The sequence below is a fragment of the Papilio xuthus genome, unplaced genomic scaffold, assembly GCF_000836235.2.
Source record: "Papilio xuthus unplaced genomic scaffold, Pxut_1.1 DF826776.1, whole genome shotgun sequence".
NCBI lineage: Eukaryota > Metazoa > Arthropoda > Insecta > Lepidoptera > Papilionidae > Papilio > Papilio xuthus.
The window spans coordinates 308,502-331,131 of NW_013531873.1; the positions used below are offsets into that span (position 1 = coordinate 308,502).

At 33.7% G+C, this 22,630-nt stretch overlaps 2 protein-coding genes across 2 annotated transcripts; one reads left to right on the forward strand and one right to left on the reverse strand.

The window, feature by feature from the left end:
• Positions 1–2,365: 2,365 nt before the first annotated feature.
• Positions 2,366–10,176, forward strand: LOC106122829 (aldose reductase). The gene is made up of 7 exons (XM_013318940.1): positions 2,366–2,527; positions 4,320–4,462; positions 8,310–8,451; positions 8,561–8,755; positions 9,031–9,230; positions 9,355–9,510; positions 10,029–10,176. Exons 1-7 carry the CDS (start codon positions 2,456–2,458, stop codon positions 10,066–10,068), a joined length of 948 nt encoding a protein of 315 aa, XP_013174394.1. The 5' UTR covers positions 2,366–2,455; the 3' UTR covers positions 10,069–10,176.
• A 1,041-nt stretch (positions 10,177–11,217) lies between these two features.
• CPR51 (cuticular protein RR-1 motif 51) lies at positions 11,218–16,516 on the reverse strand. Its single transcript, XM_013318941.1, has 4 exons — positions 16,476–16,516; positions 14,127–14,229; positions 12,653–12,741; positions 11,218–11,872 (listed from the first exon to the last, which is right to left on the reverse strand). The coding sequence occupies exons 1-4, from the start codon at positions 16,497–16,499 to the stop codon at positions 11,735–11,737; spliced, it is 354 nt and encodes a 117-aa protein (XP_013174395.1). The 5' UTR covers positions 16,500–16,516; the 3' UTR covers positions 11,218–11,734.
• Positions 16,517–22,630: the final 6,114 nt, after the last annotated feature.

The window sequence follows — 22,630 nt, forward strand, 5'->3', positions numbered from 1 at the left end:
GAGCCATGTTAGCCGCGCCAGTAAATTAAATATCGCGTGTCCGCCCCCCACGTGAATCTGGTGTTCGATTCGGACGTATGGTTGGATTCTGAGGGGCTTATTATTATTATTATTATTATTATTATTATGTAGAAAATCCTAAGCATCATCATCATCATGGTAATACTATTATTGCTAGAGCGAGAAATAATGCGCCCCTAATCGATATTTTCTCCAAAATAAAATATCTTCTTTTAAAATATATATACGTAATGTTGCTAATTAATTTAATTCATGTAATCTTTTTTCTTTCCTTCGTTATCTTTTTTATTTTTTGTTTTTTTTTTTTCACACAATTGGTTTCACTCAAAAAAAAATTCAGTATTTTTTGTTTTTATGTATAAGGTTTTTGTGTCGTTTGTTTGTTTCATCATTAATCTCGCATGATGTGTACACCTTTAATTGTGATAAGTTTTTTTTCGCATATCTTATTACTTACGCGTTGGTGTATCATAAAAAAATAAATAAATAAATCAATGCCAAATTTCATCGAGATTCATTCAGTCGTTCTGGAGATACCTTCTAACATACATCTAAACATTCACATTTATAATAGTAAGATGAACGTTTAATCAAGCACTTTACCTTTGAGCAAACTAAAATACAAACTACCTACATTTAATATTTCTATACCTTTATAGATGAAATCTTAAAGTTCCCGATGTTTCTTTTAACCGTAGGACTCCACTGCACTAATACATTTATACAATACTAGCTGTCGCCCGCGACTCCGTCTGCGCGGGGTTAAAAATAGATGTTGTCCGATTCTCAGAGCTACTCAATATGCTCACAAAATTACATGAGAATCGGTCAAGCCGTTCCGGAGGAGTATGGGAACGAAAATTGTGACACGAGAATTTTATATACAAGAAGATAGGTCTACACAGATAAATACAATTAGATTGTATGTGTTGTCAAAAAAGTCGTATTTTGAGCACATGGATTTACGTTTTTTTACAAACAAAAACCAATTGTCTTCAAGTTTGCATTTGTTCCGTGTAGTCTCATAAATTGTTGGACTGATTTTAGCGATACTTATAGAATACTGTCAGCGCGGAATTAAAAAAAAACCTTAATAAGTAGCCTACGTGTTCTTCTAGACTCTGTTTTGTTTTGCCAAATGTCAGCGAGATCCATACAATCGTTCTCGATATATCTTCAAACAAACATCCATCCAAACAGTAGTAATGGCTAATCTATGCCAGAGTAACATAGGATATTTTTTTTTAAATTCACGGCAAAGATGTCGCGGGCGACAACTAGTTAATATTTTTAAGGGTCATAAAATTCTTAAACAATATGTCGATAAAATATTAAACAGTATATTTCCGATGTGTAATCATTTTATGTCAAACATTTTTCATGTAATCAAGGTCTTTTCCAGACCGTGTGTCGGTTAGGCAGCGGTTGAGTAATACTTAAGGTACATTTTCACTATGACTTTTATTAAATAAAAATGATTAATATACTGTCGAGTAAGTTTTTTTTTTTAATTTTTAGTTATGTAATGATTGTTTATGATATTTTTTTTTATTATTATGAAAATACTAGCGGTCGCCCGCGACTCCTTCCGCGCGGTATTAAAAAACACAATTATTCAAACTTTCGTGAGATATTATACTAAACTGATATATAAACACGGCTGAACACTGATGTATATACGTCCGGTGGCACCGACTAGTTTCGAGCCCATCGGGGTCCCTTCATCAGGATGAGTGGTACTGGTATTATTTCGCGGACGCGGCCCTTTATGTTCTTCCAGACTATGTTCTTTATGTATGCCCAATTTTATCGAGATGCGTTCAGAAGTTCTGGAGATACCTTCAAACAATCATCCATCTATCTAAACATTCGCATTTATAAAATTAGTAAGATTGTAATTTTTTTAATATATTTAAATTAACATATTTATATGTTTTAATATGGTAATGAAGAGGTGAGTTATTTTTATCAAAAATACTTTTACACTAAATTATATTTCCATCCTTAATTTTTTCTTGTAAAAAAACAGAATAAATAAAAATAGCATAGTAACATCTCTAGATTCTCATATTAATATTTTAAAATGGTTTTTAAATTTGCAACAAATGTTCAATTAAGACAAAAAGTTCTATTAACTAGGATTAGGTACTGTGTCTTTGATTTGAAGAAAGTGTTAGCAATGAAAATTGTTTTTAACATTTAACTAATAACGGGAATTTAATAGAAAAATACAAAATATTTCTTACCGACTGGGCAAATTTAACAAAATATGTCTAGTGAAACTGCACCTTAATAAAGTGGCAGCTTTAAATATAGTACGATCTTTGCACGCGAAACAGTTTCATTCTCGGAGTCGCAGGCGACGCATTACTAACAAAAGACATATTTATAATTTTATTTAATCGTTTATACCAATTTAAATTTATATTACAAAATGAGTGCTGTACCTTTGGTTGTATTCAACAATGGCCACACTTGCCCCGTCATCGGCTTAGGCACATGGAAAGTAAGTACTAAATGACCTTAATTATTATAATACTAAGAAATTGTATTCGTTTTTGCAACTTATAACCTATCTATAATTATTTAGCGGTAATTTTTTCATATCTTTCTAGTGACATTTTGATTTTTTTTTATGACGGTAGGCAAAAGTATGTTGTTAATTATGCCAATATTTTTAACATTTGGCGCCAATACTAATTTAATTTTTTAAAAACAATTGTTTTTTTTAATAGTTTTTTTTTTTAATTATAATGACTTTTTGTGTTTTTTGTTATATTAAAATAACTCTTTGGTTTCAAACAAGAGTAGATTATTATTAGACTATTAAAAAAAGAAAGGTTATGTTTCGCGTATGAATGGGTTTTTATATATTTTATTATTTGTAGCATATACTGAACCAATTTTGACAAATAAGTCTTTCGTGGTTTCTTGCCTTCGTGTCGTTTTTTTATTTGACTACCTTCATTTCTTATAAACTATATTGTGTTTCTAATCAAGAAACCAGGCATTTTTGCTTGTTTCCGTTTTTAAAACCCAGAACTAAATTTCACACTATTGGGGGTAAAAATGGGAGACGACGAGATAATTAATAAAGTAATAAAATTCAATGTAGAATACTGAAAAAAAGTATGGATGGGTTGTATGAAAGAGGATTTATGGATAAGGAAATGAATTCAGATATGGTTAATAGATATACATACTATGCCGACACAAAAAAGGGCGGGATAATGATGGGGGTAAAGAATGGGGGTAAACAAGAATTTTATTCCAAAAAGATCGCAAGTGAAGTCGAGACATAAAAAAATATTCTCTTAACCTTGAGAAGGTTAAAGCTACATTTTGTGTGAATTTTTGTTAATTAATTCGTTAATTAATTGAAACGTAGATTATAAAAATTCGTGTTAATTAAATTGTGCAGAAAAACAGATAATATGCTAATACTTTCATTATCATTTTTAAAATAATAACATGTATTTTAAATGATAATTAACAATAATTTTATTGTTTTTTATAATTATCTAATTACAATACAATCGAGTGAAAAAGTGCACTTTTACATTTCATGATAATTACGTTGAATAACGACGAACTATTTTCTAGAATCAATTTAGCTATTTTTATCACTAACTAGCTGTCACCCGCGACTCCGTCCTCGTAATCCATCCACTTCACATCCATCTAAACATTCACATTTATAATATTAGTGAGTTAAATAAAAAGCAGCTCTTCAAGGTATAAATTCGAAAACAAAATGAATAAATGGTATCCTATGACTGTCTCCTGGCTCTAAGCTACCTCCTCACTTATTTCAGGCATATCGGTAAAGCTGTTCTTGAGTTATAAATAGTGTAACTAACACGACTTTCTTTTATATATATATATATATATATATATATATATATATATATATATATATAAGTCACATAAATCGTGAGTTTTCAAGACCAAATTTTTCGCTTAAAACATATCATCACTCTCATTATTTTTAACAAAACTGACATATGTTTTAAACAAATATTTTAGTCTCAGAAATCCACGGCAAGGTTCCTTTAGTGACATCAATAATGGAGGCTAGACAAACTGCATTCGCTTTGAATGAATTCAATAGCGAACTTTAAAAATGTATGTAATTGTGTCGCGACAATGACGTGACTTATACAAAGTTGTCTATACATTTTTGAATATTATGGAATCGCTTTGAAGCGAATGCACTTTGTCTAACCACGTTGGTCTTTTAAGGACTTTAGGGTACCTAGATATAATTAAATCACACTAAAATGGTTTACCTTCCACAGTCAAAGCCTGGCGAAGTGACTCAAGCTGTGAAAGATGCTATTGACATTGGGTACAGACATATCGATTGTGCTCATATATACGGCAACGAGAAAGAAGTAGGTGAAGCTTTGAAAGCGAAATTCGATGAGGGCGTTGTTAAACGGTGAGTTATTATATTATTTCCAGAGAAAAAACTTGAAAAATGTATAAATACAATATCTTAAGTGTGTAAAGTTAACAAAAGTAGCTGTCGCCCGCGACTCCGTCCGCACGGATTTAAAAAAAAAATACTAAAATTACAAAAAAATTATATAAAATTAACCATAATATTTGATTTGTAAAAAATATTGTGTCTATATTTTTAAAGGAAATTTTAACAATTTAATATTATAAATGCGAATGTATAGATGGATGTTTGTTAGACGGCATCTCCGAAGCGACTCAACGAATCTTTATGACATTTGTCACAAATGTTGAACATAATCTGATAGAAAAAAATACGGTAAGCAAATACAGGAGTCTAGGCTACGAATATGATTTTGTCCCATTCGGCGTCGAGACCCTTGGTTCGTGAGGTCCTAGCGCTTTAAGGCTTTTTAAATATCAAAAAAATAATCGACATCATAGATGACCGAAGAGCAGGCAGCTGGCAGCTACCTCGGACATAGTATTAGTATAGCTATCCAAAGGGCGAACGCTGCCAGTATCTTCGGAACCTTGCCTTAATTGACGCCTTTTGACTACTAATTGACGTTTTTAGTATTTTATTTAATATCATAGATTTATCTGGAAGAACACATAGACTACTTATTATTATTTTTTTAATTCCGCGCATGCAAAGTCGCGATACCTAGTAACATAAAAGCAAGCCTGTGTTGTTCCCACCCTTTGGTAATAAAATATGTAAAGATAATCGACATTTTACAAGGTCAGTGCATCGATCGAAACAAAATACGTTTTGTTGTCGATGAAAACATCGTTGATGTTCGTGAAACAAAAATGTTTGCTTACTAATATTATAAATGCGAATGTTTAGATGAATGTATGTTAGATGTCCAAAACTGGAGGCTGCATTCAGAACTTGCTGTTTTAGCATACATGTAGAACATAGTCTGAAAGAACACTAGCTAGGAGGCCTCTTAGACAACGACTGCATGAGCTCTCGACTCGCAACAATAATAATTAATTAATTTAATTTGAAGTTATAGTGGTTTTTAAATATGTGAAAATATGGGAGCGCTAAAAAAATATTCTCAAAGTGGGCAGTAGACAAAATGAGTTTGGGAGCCACTGGTTTAGTCTATACATAAATATCGTAATTAAATCGCCCTTCTGTTAAGTAAAAATGTTCATGCAACCTTGAATATGATCAATTATCAAGTTGTTTGTCACGTTAAAATATCGTCACGTAAACGTGTCATCTTATTCGCAAGCATTTTGTTGACGCTGAGTCAACACTTCCGCGTAAATTATTACTGAAAAAAGGTAATTACGTAAGATTTTAACCGTGTTACACTTTTATTAGTAAATGCATATCAAGAGAAATACGACCTTCGGTAATTAAGTATGCGAACACTTTTATTGTAGTCAGTTTTGTCAGTTTTTAGACATTACTAGCTGTCGCCCGCGACTCCGTCCGCGCGGGATTAAAATTTATGTTGGCCGATTCTCAGACCTACTCTCATTTTTTCATGAGAATCGGTCAAGCCGTTTCGGAGAAGTATGGGAACGAAAATTGTGACACGAGAATTTTATATATAAGATAAGATTAGTTAGAATCCTTTGTCGCGAATGACTTTCGTTACAAAGTCAAATGTCAGAATGATTAGTGAGGGGACATAAACATCGACATTTTAGTAATGCTAGTGTTGCGCTAAACCGGCACAGTGTCGGATTTTCTTCCTCACTGTATAAAAATACAGTGGAACTCCACAGTACTAAAGTTGCGATTTCATTGTTAAGATAGAAAAGAACTGGCAGGGGGGAGCTACCACTTAGTAGCCTTATGGGCGTGGGGCGACCGCACAGGACCAGCTTAAGGGGGCACCGTAGGGACCACAGTGGGGGTTCTGCAAAAATCTCGCCCAGGCCACTGGAAATATCTCCTAATATCTATCTTACTAATATCATAAATGCGAATTAAGATGGACTTTTGTTAGAATATATCTCCAGAACGACTGAATACATCTCGATGAAATTTGGCATACATATAGAACATAGTCTGCAAGAACACATAGGCTACCAATAATCTTTTTTTTTTAATTCCATGGAGTCATAGAACAGCTAGAAGTCATAGAAATTACATATTTCTGAATACTATGCCTACAATCCTAGAATCTTATCTTATATCTTCAAATGAGCAATTCTTGTATATATATAATTGTAATCTCGGAATCGGCTCCAACGATTTTCATAAAATTTAGTATATAGGAGGTTTCGGGGGCGATAAATCGATCTAGTTAGGAATCATTATTAGAAAATGTCATTTTATTCGTGTTTTATCGATAATCAACTTAAACATAAACTTAACTTTTTCTATCGGTAAGATCGAAAAATATTATTCATATTTCATCATTTTATTAGTAATTCCTACTTAAATATAATTATCAAAAAACATAATTAAAAAAAAAATACCGAGCAAAGTTTGGTCAGCCAGATTTTTTTGAAATAAAATCACCATGAGTACGTCCCAAACTGATTCATACAAAAACAACTCAATTGATACGTTATAGTATTTTTCCTACTTGAACTTTATCGTTCATTAGTCCTTGAACAATGCAACAACATGCATTTCGAATAATAACATTTTGTTTACAACACATGCATAAAAACAAGCTTTCTTGATAAACCTTTGACTTTACAATCTTTATATAAAAACTATTATTCATTTTGTACAATCCTTCCTTTGTTCACAACGTGATAATAACATTGATGTCGTCTTATCCTCAGCTCACTACATCCCCACTGACTCGGAGTCTACCTTAAGTTTTTTTTAATTAATAAAACACAATCCTATAGCTTTAAAAAAGTAATGAGATTGAATGTGGATGGCTACAAGTGTAGGGGAAGACCAAAAAAAATATGGAATGACTGTGTGAAAGAGGATATGCGTAGGAAATCAACTTGTAAATTTTTAATTTAACTTAGCTTTAGTGTTTCCTCTAGACGTAGCCTTGATCAGCTGGCGACGCCCTTGTCACTCATCATCTCCCTATACGTCTCCACCGAGGGTCTCGGAGCTTACCCTAAGTTAGTGATTAGGTCATAGTCAATGCTGGCCCAGTGCGTCACTTCACACATATCTTTGAACTTTACAGATATGTGTAGATTGCATCTTAATTCCATATCATCTATTACTAGCTGTCGCCCGCATCTCCGTCCGCTCGGAATTAAACAAAAAACATTATTAGTACATCTGTTCTACATCTATGACAAATTTTAGCGAGATCCATGCAGCCGTTCTGGAGATACCTTCTAACACCCATCTTTATATATATAATTCTTCTGTGAGTGTGTATGTCACTGAACTTCTCTCAAACGACTGGAGCGATTTTGATGAAATTTTTTGTGTGTGTTCAAGGGGGGGATCTGGGAATGGTTTAGATTCACAATTTTCATCAAATATTAACTTCATATTAATTTATTCAAATTAAAGACGTGTAGACAGGACAACGTCTGTCGGGTCCGCTAGTATATATATATAAATAAAAATCGTGTTAGTTACACTATTTATAATTCAAGAACGACTTTACCGATATGACTGAAAATTAGTGAGGAGGTAGCTTAGAGCCAGGAGACGGACATAGGATACTATTAATTCATTTTACTAGCAGTTGCCCGTGACTTCGTTCACTCGGAATTAAAACGAATCTTGTAATAAATATAGCCATGTCACCAAGGGATAGTGTATTTTCCAAAAAGTTAAAGAATTTTGAATACGATATAGTTGAGCCTATTCCAAATCGTTCCTCTTTATTATATTAGTTTAGTTAAATATTTTTTTCGCCTAGGGCTGACATCTTTATAACCTCAAAACTGTGGTGCACGAGTCACCGACCTGACCTTGTAGAGGCGGCGGTGAAGACCTCTCTTGCAGACCTCGGTCTGGACTACTTAGACCTCTACCTAATTCATTGGCCACAAGCTTACAAGGTAAGGTTTTTTATCACTACAGAACAGCTGAACGGATCTTCATGAGAATTTAATGGTTTGGAATAAAACATAGGCTAGATATTTTTACAGCTGTCTTTTTTGTTCCTAGGAAGGTGAAGATAATTTCCCTGTCGACGAACAGGGTAAAGCCATCCCTTCGGCAGTGGATTATGTTGACACATGGAAGGCTATGGAGGGACTTGTGGACAAAGGCTTGGTGAAGAGCATCGGCATCTCCAATTTCAACAAGAAACAGATCGACAGAGTTGTTGAGGCTGCAAGGATCAAGCCAGCGGTCAACCAAGTAAGTGATTTAGTGCTACTAGCCGTCGCCCGTGACTTCGTCCGCGTAATTAAAAACTTAATTAGTAGCTTTTGTGTTCTTTTAGACTATGTTCTACATCTACCGTTCAGAAGATACCTTCAAACAAACAACCATACATCGAAACATTCGTATAATATACACATAGACTACTAAGTTTTCTTTTAATTTAAAGCAGACGAAGTCGCGGGTCGCAGCTAGTTAAATGCTGCATACGTTCAATTGAACTGTGAACAATTTCTTCTAACGTCTTTCAGATCGAAGTCCATCCATATTTGAACCAAGAGAAATTATTTGAGCACTGCAAGTCTCTGGGCATAGTGGTGACCGCGTACTCGCCGCTGGGCAGCCCCGATAGACCCTGGGCGAAGCCTGGAGACCCCACACTCATGGAGGATGAGAGACTGAAAGTGGTCGCTGCTAAACATAACAAGACTGTCGCTCAAGTTCTCATCAGGTAAGCTAAATAATTTCGTAGGTGCCTACGCCCTTTTTTTTAATCTTGCGCCCAGGGCTGTCGTCCCACGCCCTACCCTAACGCAGTTCCAGACCAGGGTCATTTTATTATACGTTTTTTCCAGATACGCGATTGAACGCGGAATGATTGTGATCCCGAAATCTGTCACCCGATCTCGTATCGAGCAGAACTTCCAGGTGTTCGATTTCCAGCTGTCTGCAGACGAGCTGCAGGCGGTCGCCGCGCTCGAATGCAACGGCAGACTCTGTTCTATGGGCGAGTAAGTATTACTTTCCAGGTGTTGGAATTACGTACAATTTCCAGATTAAGCTTCCAGATGTTCATTTAACTTATGTAGGTTAGAAATTATTTCCAGAACGGCTGGATCTTGCTGAAATTTGACATAGATGTAGCACATAGTGTTCTTCCAACAAGTCCCCACTAAGGGGCTCGGAGTAACCCTAAGTTAAGGGTGATTAGACCATAGTCAACCACGCTGACCAAGTCCGGGTTGACTTCACACATATCTTTGACTTTCTCAGATATGTGCAGCATCACGATGTTTTCCTTCACCGTAAGAACGTCAGATAAATGTACATATGTAAATCGGAAGTGGAAAAACACATCGGTACATGGCGGGATTCGAACCCAGGACCTGCAGATTGCAAGTCAAGTGCTTGACCACTGAGCCACCGACGCTCTATATCTATATATATACACATAGACTACATTTTTTTTAAATCATCACGTGCGGAGTCGTAGGCGACAGCTAGTACTTACATATTTGTATTATTTCAGCGTCCACCATCCAGATTATCCATTCCACGATGAATTCTAGAAGAATATTCTTCAACCTGTATATTTTAGCTGCACATAATGTATTGTGTACACGGCCGGTGGCCATTTTGTTGTTTTTTTAAGTCTTTAATAAAGAATTTATGCATTTTATTGTTATTTCTTTTAACATACTTGCTTTAAGATCTTATTGTTAAAAACATTTTTATCTCTTTATTAATGCAAATGAAAGAGATGACACTATATGACGTACTTTTTATTTTACTGTTATAAATGCGAATGTCTGGATGTTTGTTTGAAGGTATCTCTAGAACGGATGAACACATTTTGATGAAATTTGGCATAAATACATAGTCTAGAATTACACATAAGCTATTAATTATATTTTTAATTAAAATCAGACGGAGTCGCGTGTGACAGCTAGTTTATTGTAATGTTACAAACAGCCATCTAAATTCGACGAAAATAGCGAAGCGAAAGCCCAAAGACTTCTTCAATTGCAGATCCATTGCCTTCCTTTAATCAACAGAGGAGGAGATGCAATGGAAGAGGAAATCCTCTTTCTATACGTCCTTTCCACTGCCAAATCCCACTTCCCACCAATTATTCAAATTAGGTCTCCTATCTTCCACTTGAGGCGTGTTTTCTGTGTGGTCGTGGTATATCACCGGGAGAGGGACATTCGCTGGCGACTATCACTGTTAAAACTTGTGACTAGTGAGTGTTTACGCGCAAATAAGAAAAAAATTAAGTTTTGTTTTAAAAGGACTAGATGGCGCTGCGCTATTTAAATGCACACAAGCGTTTTGTTTTACTGTTGTGTTGTGATTACGCTTAACGCTAATTAAACGTACCTAAGCGATCGAAGAGCTTGGTGACCTGCCAATCCGGTGTCTATAACGAAGTAACAGCCCGAGCCGAGGCTCCTCAGGGAGCCCTCGAGTCTTGTTACTCTTAAATGAGGTTCAGGCTAAGCGCCATCTGCGCTAGGCCACCTCAAGCCCGGTGAAGCTGTAAATGCCTCCTCAAGGCAAACACAAACAGTGACTACTCAGTCACAAAAAAAAAATTAAACGACTCATCCACCCGACCTTTGTTTCATTTATACGGGTCCCAGGGCTTTTTAAGTTCGTGTACAGTGGGACAAAATAAAACAGAGTTTTTAGTTAATTTTTAATATAAAAATCAGTTTATTTTTCAATCAATATATTGTTTCACATAGACTAGTGTTGATTAAACTGAGGTAGATTAAAAATATATTTACAATTTGCTTAATACGAGTACAAATAATTAGGTTGTTACTTAGTTTTGTTAGGAAAAGACAGATACAGTAGAAGAATCTCGTGGCACACGCACCGAGACAAATAAGTTTGACGCAGTGTAATTCTCTGGGAACCCTTATCTTTATTTCAATCGTAAGTTTGACATACTCCAACTTTAATCACTTGCATGTACACAATGTAAATAGGGTTTCTAAGACCAAAATCTTCCTTTAAAACAATTATCTTTTGTTTTGTAGATGACTGGGATGAGAAAGAGATTTTGAAAAAATAATGATGGCGAATTAAATACGACAATATTGTGCACGTCACTAATAACAAATTACACACTATTAAAAATGTAGGTATAATTTTAGAAGAGAAACGAAATGTCCTTAGAAAAATGCGCGTTGACATTTAAAAGTTCGCCATCTCAAGCCAAAGCCGCCATTACTGTGTATGTGGGGGTATAGTGGCGAGGTAATCCAACGCTCTTTGTATCGCTGGGGGTATAGGTGGGGGTGTAGGTATGTGCGCGCCTTCAGCGTGGAATCCATGTTCGTCCGCTTTGTACAACACGTGGATTATCTAAATAGGAGATACATATTGAAAAGCGCCATCTATTGGTAAGTAATGTAAACTATTAAATGTTATTTTTTTTCCAATAGATGGCGTATTAATTAATTTATATAATTTTATTTAATTTACGTGTTTATCAATATTATTAATCTTATTTATATTATAAACGCGAATGTTTAGATGGATGGATGGATGTTTGATAGAAGGTATCTCCAGATAATCTGGAATAACACATAGGCTACTAATTATTTTTTTTTTATTTGCGTGTACGGAGTCGCGGGCGACAACTAGTTATCTATATCTTTTACCCGACTGACTGTTGCTTTCAAAGACCGAAATCTCTGTATAAAACATATCTTTGAAAGAAACAGAAGATATGTTTTAAACGGGGATTTTGATAGAATACCATAGTGAATCAGAAGGGTTGTGTGTATTACGTATAGCTATGTACATATAGAGATTTGTCTATGACCATTCTATTGTGAACTTTGGCATAAACGAGTGAACAGATTTTGACGAGTGAGGTATTCGATTCGTATTCATCTCCTAAGTGTCATAGTCAATCTAGCTTTTTTTTTACAGCAATATAAACAATTCAAGCGTCAATAGCCTTATGGTTAAGGGTACGGCTTTCCGATAACGAGGTCGGAGGTTCGAATCCCGCCATTCGACTATTGTAAACCATATCCTAGCACAAGCATACAGCTTAGTTGGAATGCTAAAAGAAATATTAGTAAATTTACAAAAAAAATCTGGTTAAATTTTTATAAAAAAAAACAGGATACGAACCTGTCCATCAGGCGCGGTATATTGATATTGTCCTTCCACCACCAGCCCATTTGACTGTACTCCACGCTGCTCATGGTAAATACCACCATCTTGAATAAAATGATAAGATTTAGGTATTTAAATAAATATATCATTAATGGACCCAAGCACTGAGGTCTTAACTACCTAAAAAGTTACTTATGACAAGTTAAATTTTACTTACTTAATGACACTTTACATAACAGTTTACACGATAACATATTTTATAATAACAGTAAATAACATATAACAATGATAAATAAAAAGAAAAAAAAAACATATAATACAGTGCAAGAATATATTCAACGCGTAACTAAACATCAATATTCAAACGTCTTCCACACATCTGTACGCAGCCTCTGTGAAGTGTGTGTGTTCTTACAAACATAGTGATTTTCGAAATTATTATTATATGTCTTCAGTCTACATATATCCTCATAGGTGGCGAAGTTTACTGGCTTAGAGGCTACATAAGTTAGGGGTCAAGGTCATAGTCATCGTTGGACGTTGTGGTCCGATCTAGCCAACAATAGCGCCTCAAACGCTTTTTTATTAGAGCCTTTTAAATATTATACTCATTTCGTTGAAAAAAAAACGGAATTTTTTAAAAGAAAAAGTAGAATAGGATATTTATTTATTGCCACAAACAACAAAAAAAAAACAAATTAAATAAATTAAGGATGTGGCAGAAAAGGTTGGCTCAGCTGTTGCAGGGAGGGCTTGACCATTCCCGCGCTGGTTTTCAGCTGGCCCCTTTATTCTCACATCATTTACGCAACACGAGGTAGGGTAACAAAAAATAAAAACAGATAAAACGGAAAAAAAGGCAACGACAATTAAACATTAAAGAATTTTGATTACTACAAGTAACTATTGTTAGGAAGAAAATCCGGCACTGTGCCGGTTTATCGCAACTAGTCTTACTAAAATGTCAACGTTTATGTCCCCTCACTAATCATTCTGACACTTGACTTTGTAACGAAAGGAATCTCATTAATAACTGTCTAAAACTATTTACTTTTCTTTTTAAATTTAATTTTTTTTTATATCATTGGGTGGCAAACGAGCGAGCGGACACCTGAAATCGCTGAAATAGCGAAGTGACCGTTGCCCATAGACATACGTAATTGCATATGTGTTGTCTACCTTTAAGCGACGGAGGAGAGGATGCACAGAAAGAAAATATCTTCCCTTTTCATGCATCCTCTCATCCGGAAAGTCCACTTCCAAGGAAACGAAGGGAAAGAGGACTAAATTAGGCCTCCGGGACGCACACTCATCAGCGTGTAGTTGGAATAGCTTCCACTTGACGCCTGTCTTCTGTGTAGTCGTGGTATACCACCGGGCGAGCCGTGACAATTCGTGCGAAGATGTTAAAGCTCGCTCTACCACTGTTATTTTACACCACGAAATGCAATACTAATAGAGTAATATAAATATCCCAGACATCACTCACCAGTCTGTAGAGCCCATCTGTAAGAGCCGTCAGGATGAGGGCCATCAAAGTCGTTCCTAATTATTTGATCTTCATTTTGGCATAAAACTGCACCCACTAAGAGCTGCAAATAAAGGAAATAAATTTCTAATTCACCGATAGATGGCGTTGTTTTCAATTCATAAGTATTTTAAAGACGATTACTAATTTCCAATATTATGTGATGTTAAAGTTCACGCCTTTATCCTAGAGGTATAAACAGAGACCTTCATTTGTTGTGTTCCTAGCACACATATCTTCTACATTCATACATCTACGCATATATGTATTTTTCTACTAAGGACAAAATATGTGTTTATACAAGACTAACTGTAACCCGCGACTTCGGTATAGCATTAAGTTTTAAACTAGCAGTAAGGAATTATGTATTATTTAATAAGTAACTAGCGTAAGCGTTTTATGATTATTAATAAAGAACCCTAAAGTCTCTGGCCACATGCCATGAACGAGAGGGCGGTATAGCGCCCAATAAAAATAAAAAAACCCGCGACTTCGTCTGCGTTTGATTAAAAAAAGCTTCCAAACTATGTTCTACATTAATGACAAATTTCAGTGAGATCGAAACTGATATATAAACACGGCTAAACACTGACGTATATACGTCCGGTGACACCGACTAGTTTCGAGCCCATCGGGGGCCCTTTATCAGGATGAGTGGTAATGGTATTATATCGCGGACGCGGCCCTCAGCTCACGACGCCAGTACCACTCATCCTGATGAAGGGCTCCCGATGAGCTCGAAACTAGTCGGTGTCACCGGACGTATATACGTAAGTGTTTAGCCGTGTTTATATATCAGTTTAGTATAATGTCTCACTAAAGTTTGAATAATTCAGTAAGATCCTTTTCATTCTTGAGATAACTTAAAACGTAACTTAACTTTCGCATTTATAATATTAGTAACATATATATTTTATATTTATATTTACTATAATATGTTTGGTGCCTTCAATTAACTAATATCGTGACTAAATTATGCATTCATACAGAGTTCAATAGTAAGATAATTCAATGTAACGTCAGCACTTCATTATTGATTGCTTAACGCTGTGTATCTTACTAATATAAACAGTGGTAGAGCGAGCTTTAACATGTTCGCACGAATTGACCCGGCTCGTCCGGTGATATACCACGACCATACAGAAGACAGGCGTGTTTGTTGGATTAATTTTATTACAAGACCGACTCTCGATAGTTCGTTACTATGACAACCGTACATTAAGTACAACATTAATTCTCATACAAAATTAATTAGATATTTTATACACAAGTCACTTGTCTAACTTATCTATCTTAAATACGACACACTATAAGCACAAATTTCAGCCATTAATGTACAAGACCACCTGTCATCATCATCATCAGCTCACTGTACGTCCCCACCGAGGGGCTCGGAGCCTACCCTAAGTTGAGGGTGATTAGGCCATAGTCAACCACTATGGCCAAGTGCGGGTTGGTTAACTTAGACCACCTGTAAACATTACTAATTCAAAATGACATTAATTACGCAAAAGGTCACACAGATCGACTTCTATGACCTTTTATATGTATTTGACGTGAATAGGTAAGTCAACTGTTAGTTTTTTTATCTTTTAATGTCAAAGCATTTGTATAAAATAAATGTAAAATAATTATTAAACACAATGTGTTTGTCAATGTTTTTTATTCCGATCACATATATGTATTCTACATGCGTCCAGTCTAAAATTACCAAGTTTTTATAAATTAGATTTTAGATCCTTCAACACAAATTCTTGTCTTTTTTTTTTAAATGATACGTTTAATTAATTTACATCCTTATTTCTACGATTACATAAAGTCTTAAATCTATGATATAAAATAAAATAAAAAAAAAAACAATAATTAACTAAAATATGTTATTAAAAGGAGTCCCTTTAGGCAAGGTCCCGAAGATACTGGCAGCGTTCCCCCTTTGGACAGCTAAACTAATACTTTGACCGAGGTAGCTGCCAGCTCTTAGGTCCCCTGTGATGTCGATTATTTTTTTGGAAATGTCCTTAAAAAGTCTTGTCTTGTCTTTTATATTATAGTAGTGTTTATAATTGCATCTATGTATTTATTAAGCAGAAATTTGTACGTATTTTGAAAGCATTTGTACGTATTTGGATGCATAAATTTTTAATCAACAAAATCTTTGATTACGAATTATGATCGAATTTCTAACAACCACTAGTCAACTCTATGTCTATTAAAAGTATAATAAAAAAAGCTAAAACAAGTAATAGGCACAGATTATAGAAATTCAGAATAAAACAATTCATAATTCGCCGTATAAATTAAATTACTTACCAATAATAATTGTGAATACTGCATTTTGTTCTTTTAAAAAAAACTATTCACTTAAAAAAAACAACTAAAACAATAACAAATAATTAATTTAGAAAATGTAAAGCAAAAATAATAATCGAACTTTTATCCCGCGTAATTCATTAATTTGGCGCGCAATGCAACTGTCAAGCGTGCGCCGTAGTGATGTACCGATGCTGTACTGAGATGTTAATGTATTTACCGGTATTAAGTAATTTTGGCTGAGAGAGCACGACCTAAGCCTTTTGCTCCTTTCACATGACATAGTGAGAGAGACGATATTCTAAATTCTACATTTAGTGAAGGGAAGTATCGGTTGGGACATGTACGATTTTTAGCATTAAAAAGGTAAAAGATGTCAAAAGAAGATAGTTCATTGGAGTTACTGATATGGAATAAATAGCATTAACCCTTAATTCGATGGTGTCCAGTGTGACGAAAAACTAATTTAAAAAAATCTAGTTTTTTTGCTACAAAAAATTTCGTCGAAAAAAAGGTTAACTAGATTAAACCCACTTATAATGTCAAAATCGAAAAATCAAAAGTTTACTTTCTCTCAATAAAGCTTGTCTTATTTTTTTTCTGCGTATTAAATAACAAATGCGAATTAATATTACAAAAGCGATGCGCAAACCTTACGCAATTCGTACACGAGTAGAAAGAAATATTTTGACAAGTTCATACTAAATGACCTTTTTAACCGCACCCAGAATTTGTTTATGTTTTATATTATTCCAAAATAACAAGACAAACTTTCCATAAATAACGTAAAGAGATATTATATTAAAAATAAATACTTACATATCCTTTGCTTAAATGATTTATAAACAAAAACTTAATAAGGTTGATGTAAAAAAACTTACCAGCATAAACCAATAGGGTTACTCTATTCTATCGTAAAAAAAAAGGTTAAAAAAAACTCATTTCGAAGAAATTATGTACTTAAGTACCACTTATAAACATATAATATATAAAATAGTTATAAATAACAAAGTATTATAATTAATACTAGCTATCGCCCGCGACTCCGTCCGTCGTTATATAAAAAAACTTAATTAGTGTAGCACGGCCAAACGTCATATCAATCTAACCATTCGCATTTATAATATTAGTAAGTTAAATAAAAAGCAGCTCTTCAAGGCATAAATTAAAAAAAATGAATAAATAGTATCCTATGTCTCCTGGCTCTAAGCTACCTTTTCACCAATTTTCAGGCATATCGGTAAAGCCGTTCTTGAGTTATAAATAATGTAACTAACACCACTTTCTTTTATATATATAGATTTCAGATAAATAATCTACTTTTTCTTTTTAATAAGCGAAAGCGACAGGAATGATTTTTTAAACGCGTAACGTTTTTAAGAGTCACTGTTAAGTTTCTTTTTACATCCAGCTTAAAGATAATCGATGATTCATTGTTTAGTCATCAATATTATTGACAGGTTTGTAATTTTAATCTTAAAGAATACAAGAGCGTTCACAAGATCCGTTTACTTTTACTTATCTTAAAAAGTATTTTGTCATTAGCCCACTACATCCCCATTGAGGGACTCGGAGTCATTTTTTTTAGTGGGGTATGCTTTAGGCATACTCCGTACTTCGGGGAAGGCACGGTAGTTATGTGGGATTCTCTCCCCGAATGGGAGCATACTCAATAAACCCCTCTGTTCGCTCATAGCCATATGTGGGACGCTACGGGATCGTATTAACTTGCCACCGAGACGCCTCACTGACCAGCCCGAGACTAGGGCTCTCGGAGCCTACCCTAAGTAAGGGACCAGGTCATAGTTTATGCTAGCTCAGTGTGTGTTGGTCGATTACTCTTACTAAAAAGTATTTAATGCCTTTAAAAACAAAATAGTTAAATCAATGACATTTGACGTCCATCTGTACAATTTTGACATTTTGTTGACAGATTATTACGTCATAATAATAGGAAAAAAAAACTGTAAATATTTAAATTAAAGCATACTAAATATGTTATCAATTAAAAGGAGTTTTATTCAGTATGTTATTACTAAAAGGCTACGTTACCGTTCATAGAATTATATAAATAAAGTAAAGCACTCCTACACTGAACTGATGTGAAGAGGTCTTAAGTTTGACGAACATCTTAAATATTAGGGTGACCATGTCTATAAAATGTAACGGACAGTCTTTATTTAATCAGATTTTGTAATCACAAACCCCAAAGGAAGATATTTAAATTACAAGTATAATTAACACGTTCGATTCGATAACGCTTTTCTATTCATAAATTTCCTGTAGTACAAGGCTTTATATTACCTGGTATCAAAACTATCATTATGGTGATACAAGGCTTATTAGACACGGTAATGTTTAAGAAAGTTAAGTCCTTTTTTAGCTTCATGTCAAATAAGACTATATAAAGCTTAAAAACAACAAGACAATGTGACTTTTTTGCATTGAATATTTAATTAAAATTAATTTAAAAAAAATCTACGACTTGCAGTTGCCCGCGACTTTGTCCGCGCGAAATAATTTAAGATGTAAATACGTAAATGTAACCAAATTGAAAATATATCCTAATGTGTTCACATTGTGGCAACCCTAGTATGTTGCGATATATTTGTTCAGTGATGTTGCATTACATCAAGACCAATTATCGATTTTTATGCTTATGTCATTTTGTTACGTACACATGGGATAGTTTTAAAATGTTGCGTTATAGTTTAATCAAAGGAAAGGCTAAAAAGACAATGTTTTTTTCAACGTAATATCAAAAATACATAATATTTCAATCTACATGTTTAATTAATCTGTTTATAGTTAACTTTAATATTCCCTTAAAACATGTAGTCAAAAAAAAATCTTTGATAATTCTTTGATAAACTTTAAAAATCATCAAAATTATTTTCTCAATTATTTTTAAAATATTATTATTTAAATTTGAAATAAAATTAATTATATCATTTTGTTTGACGTAGCTTTAATTTATAATTTTCAGTGGCTCAATTTACAATAACCCATAAACCTTTGTCTAAAAGAAAAAAAACTAACCTTTAACCTGTCAGATTCATTAATAGCCAGTTTTACAATAATTATGACATAAATTATAATTAAACATGACAGTTAGTGCTTTTAAACATTTTTATATTGTTTTTTAATTATAGTTTCATAATAAATATATCCAATCAAATATTTATACGGCGGTTTAGACTTGTTTGGAGTAAAGACGTAATTCATTTTGAAATTTTATTGTTTTTTAATTTCGTTAACTTAAAATATAAATCCGTTTATTGCAAAAACGAAATAAAAGAAATCTTTAAAATATATTTATAGATTATTAGTTGTAGCCCGCGACTTTGTCCGCGTAGAATTAAAAAAAACTTACTAAGTAGCCTAGGTGTTTACTCAGGTCATTACAGCCGGTATGGATGCCTTCAAAGAAATATCCATCCATCCATCTAAACTTTCGCATTAATAATATTAGTCATCATCATCAACCTGCCCTTATCCCTATCGGGGGTCGGCACAGTATGTACTACTCCTCCATACATCTCTATCAGCCGTCATATCCGAGTCTACCCCCTTCCTACGCATATCCTCTTACACAGTCATTCCATACTTTTTTTGGTCTTCCTCTACCTTTGTATCCATCCACATTCAATCTCATTCCTTTTTTGCTTTTCAATATTATTAAGATAGTTAATTGAAGATAAAAATACAAAACAAAAAATCTTACCAACGAAAAAATCTACAATCGCGTGAAAATGGCTATTAGCCAGAAAATATTATAAAAAGTATTTTCAGCTGTCAAAAAATTATCTATCGAAAAAAAAGAAACAAACGACATAAGGTCATAGAGTACAACACGGAATCAATTTATAAAATCTTAATATTTGTTATTCAATTTATAACTAAAAGTATATTTAAACTCATTTACATAAATACATATAATCCCAAGGTCCGTTAATAATTTTGTTTGTATTTTATTACGCGTTTAATTTGACTAATTACATTTGAACTTGAATTTTATTTTTAAAATGTACATATACACTGGCAACGCTAGAAAGAGATGGAAAGAGAGAGAGCTGCCAACTTATAGAATCGAAATTATAAATTCCATTTCGATTTTTTTAATGAAAAAAATATAATGCTATATATTAAAAGGTAACTAAAAATCAACTTGTAAATTTTTAATTTAACTTAGCTTTAGTGTTTCCTCTAGACGTAGCCTTGATCAGCTGGCGACGCCCTTGTCACTCATCAGCTGTCTATACGTCCCGTAGTGATTAGGTCATAGTCAATGCTGACCCAGTTGACTTCACACATATCTTTGACTTTCTCAGATATGTCACGATGTTTTCCTTCACCGTACATATGTAAAAACGGGATTTGAACCCGGGACCTGTAGATTATAAGTCAAACGCTTAACCCCTGAGCCACTGCGTGAATGTCGAAAGGCAACGTATTTTAAAATTCATTTGAAGTAACCGACACCTTTGAACTGTTGAGTAATCAAAGAGAAACGAAGTTAATTATAATTAACTAGCTGTCGCCCGCGACTATGTTGGCTCGGATTTAAAAAAAATAATACCTCATGTGTTCTTCCAGACTATGTTCTACATCTATACCAAATTTCAGCAAGAATGCAGCCATTCTCGAGTTACATCCTAACAAACAGTCGCATTTATATTAGTAAGTAGTGGCAAACGAGCAAGCTGACACCTGAATTCGCCGAAATGGCGAAACAACCGCTGCCCATAGAATTCCATAGCGCGTAGCTTGTAGCTGACAGTTCACAATATGACCAGTAAAATTAATAAGCAATAAAACAAAATATATTCCAAATAACAATTTATTAGATATAAAATAATTATAAAACTTCATACATGTTCATACAAAATCAGTCATACAAAGTGTATGAATAAGCGTAAATAATACCATCTCTTTCAATCATAATAAAATAGAAAGAGACAGATATCTTTTTATAAAGATGTATTAAACCACGATAAAACCAGCTCCGAATGGCACAAAAATTACCACAAAAATGTTTATTTGGAAGACAGTATTTAAGTAAATAATCAAATTCATCGTCACAAATAAAAAACAGCCGTATAAAAAAAAAACAGAAAAAAACAATAAAAAAATCTGATTTTTTTTTACGTAATGTAATATAAAAATTGTACCAAAAATACACAAATGGTTTAAATTATTAAAATCATAAGAATATAAAACTCAATAAAAAAAATTAAAATATTTAAAAAGTCAATGATGATAAAAACATCTCTTATAAAATTGAACGCCTCTCAAGTATCAACTTTGGCATATCGAACTATAACATAACGATATAAGTAAATTAATTTGTACTTCATTCAGAAAATTCATCAAAACAAATACGATATTTTTAATTAAAAACTAACTATAGCACGCGACTTTTCGCGCGAAAAAAAAATGTGTCCTTCCAGACTATGTTCTATATGACAAATTTGTCAAATGCAACAGTTTCGAAGATACATTGTAACATCTAAACATTCGCATTTATAATATTAGTATAGATTACTAGCTGTCGCCCGCGACTCCGTTCGCGCGGTATTAAAAATAGATGTTAGCCGATTGTCAGACCTACTCAATGTGCTTACAAAATTCCATGAGAATCAGTCAATAAGTTGCGGAGGAGTATGGGAACGAAAATTGTGACACGAGAATTTTATATATAAGATTTTCTTCTACAGACTTCTTCTACAGTTAACTTTAACTATGTTCTCTTCGAAGTTATGTAATTGTGTCGCGACGACGTCACTTATCCAAAGTTAATGTCCGTTCTATACTATTTTTAATGTTATTAAATCGAATTTGAATTTATCACACAACATAAATTGATACTTGCTGTATCGAATTTTATAATTTAAACATATATATTATATTAATAATACTTTAAAATACATAACTTTAAAGTCATAAGGTCCATACATTACGTGAGGTGTTTAAGTGGTCGTGTTAAATCTCATCTAATCTTACGTTGGAGAGAGGGGGCTAGGCAAATATCACGCAATTTTTTTTTCAGCAAAAAAAAACAAAAGCAAAAAGCAATTTTTTTTTATACGAATATAAGAAACTCACATTTTGATAAATCTCACGTGAGATTGGGGGATGGGGGAGGTTGAATAAAA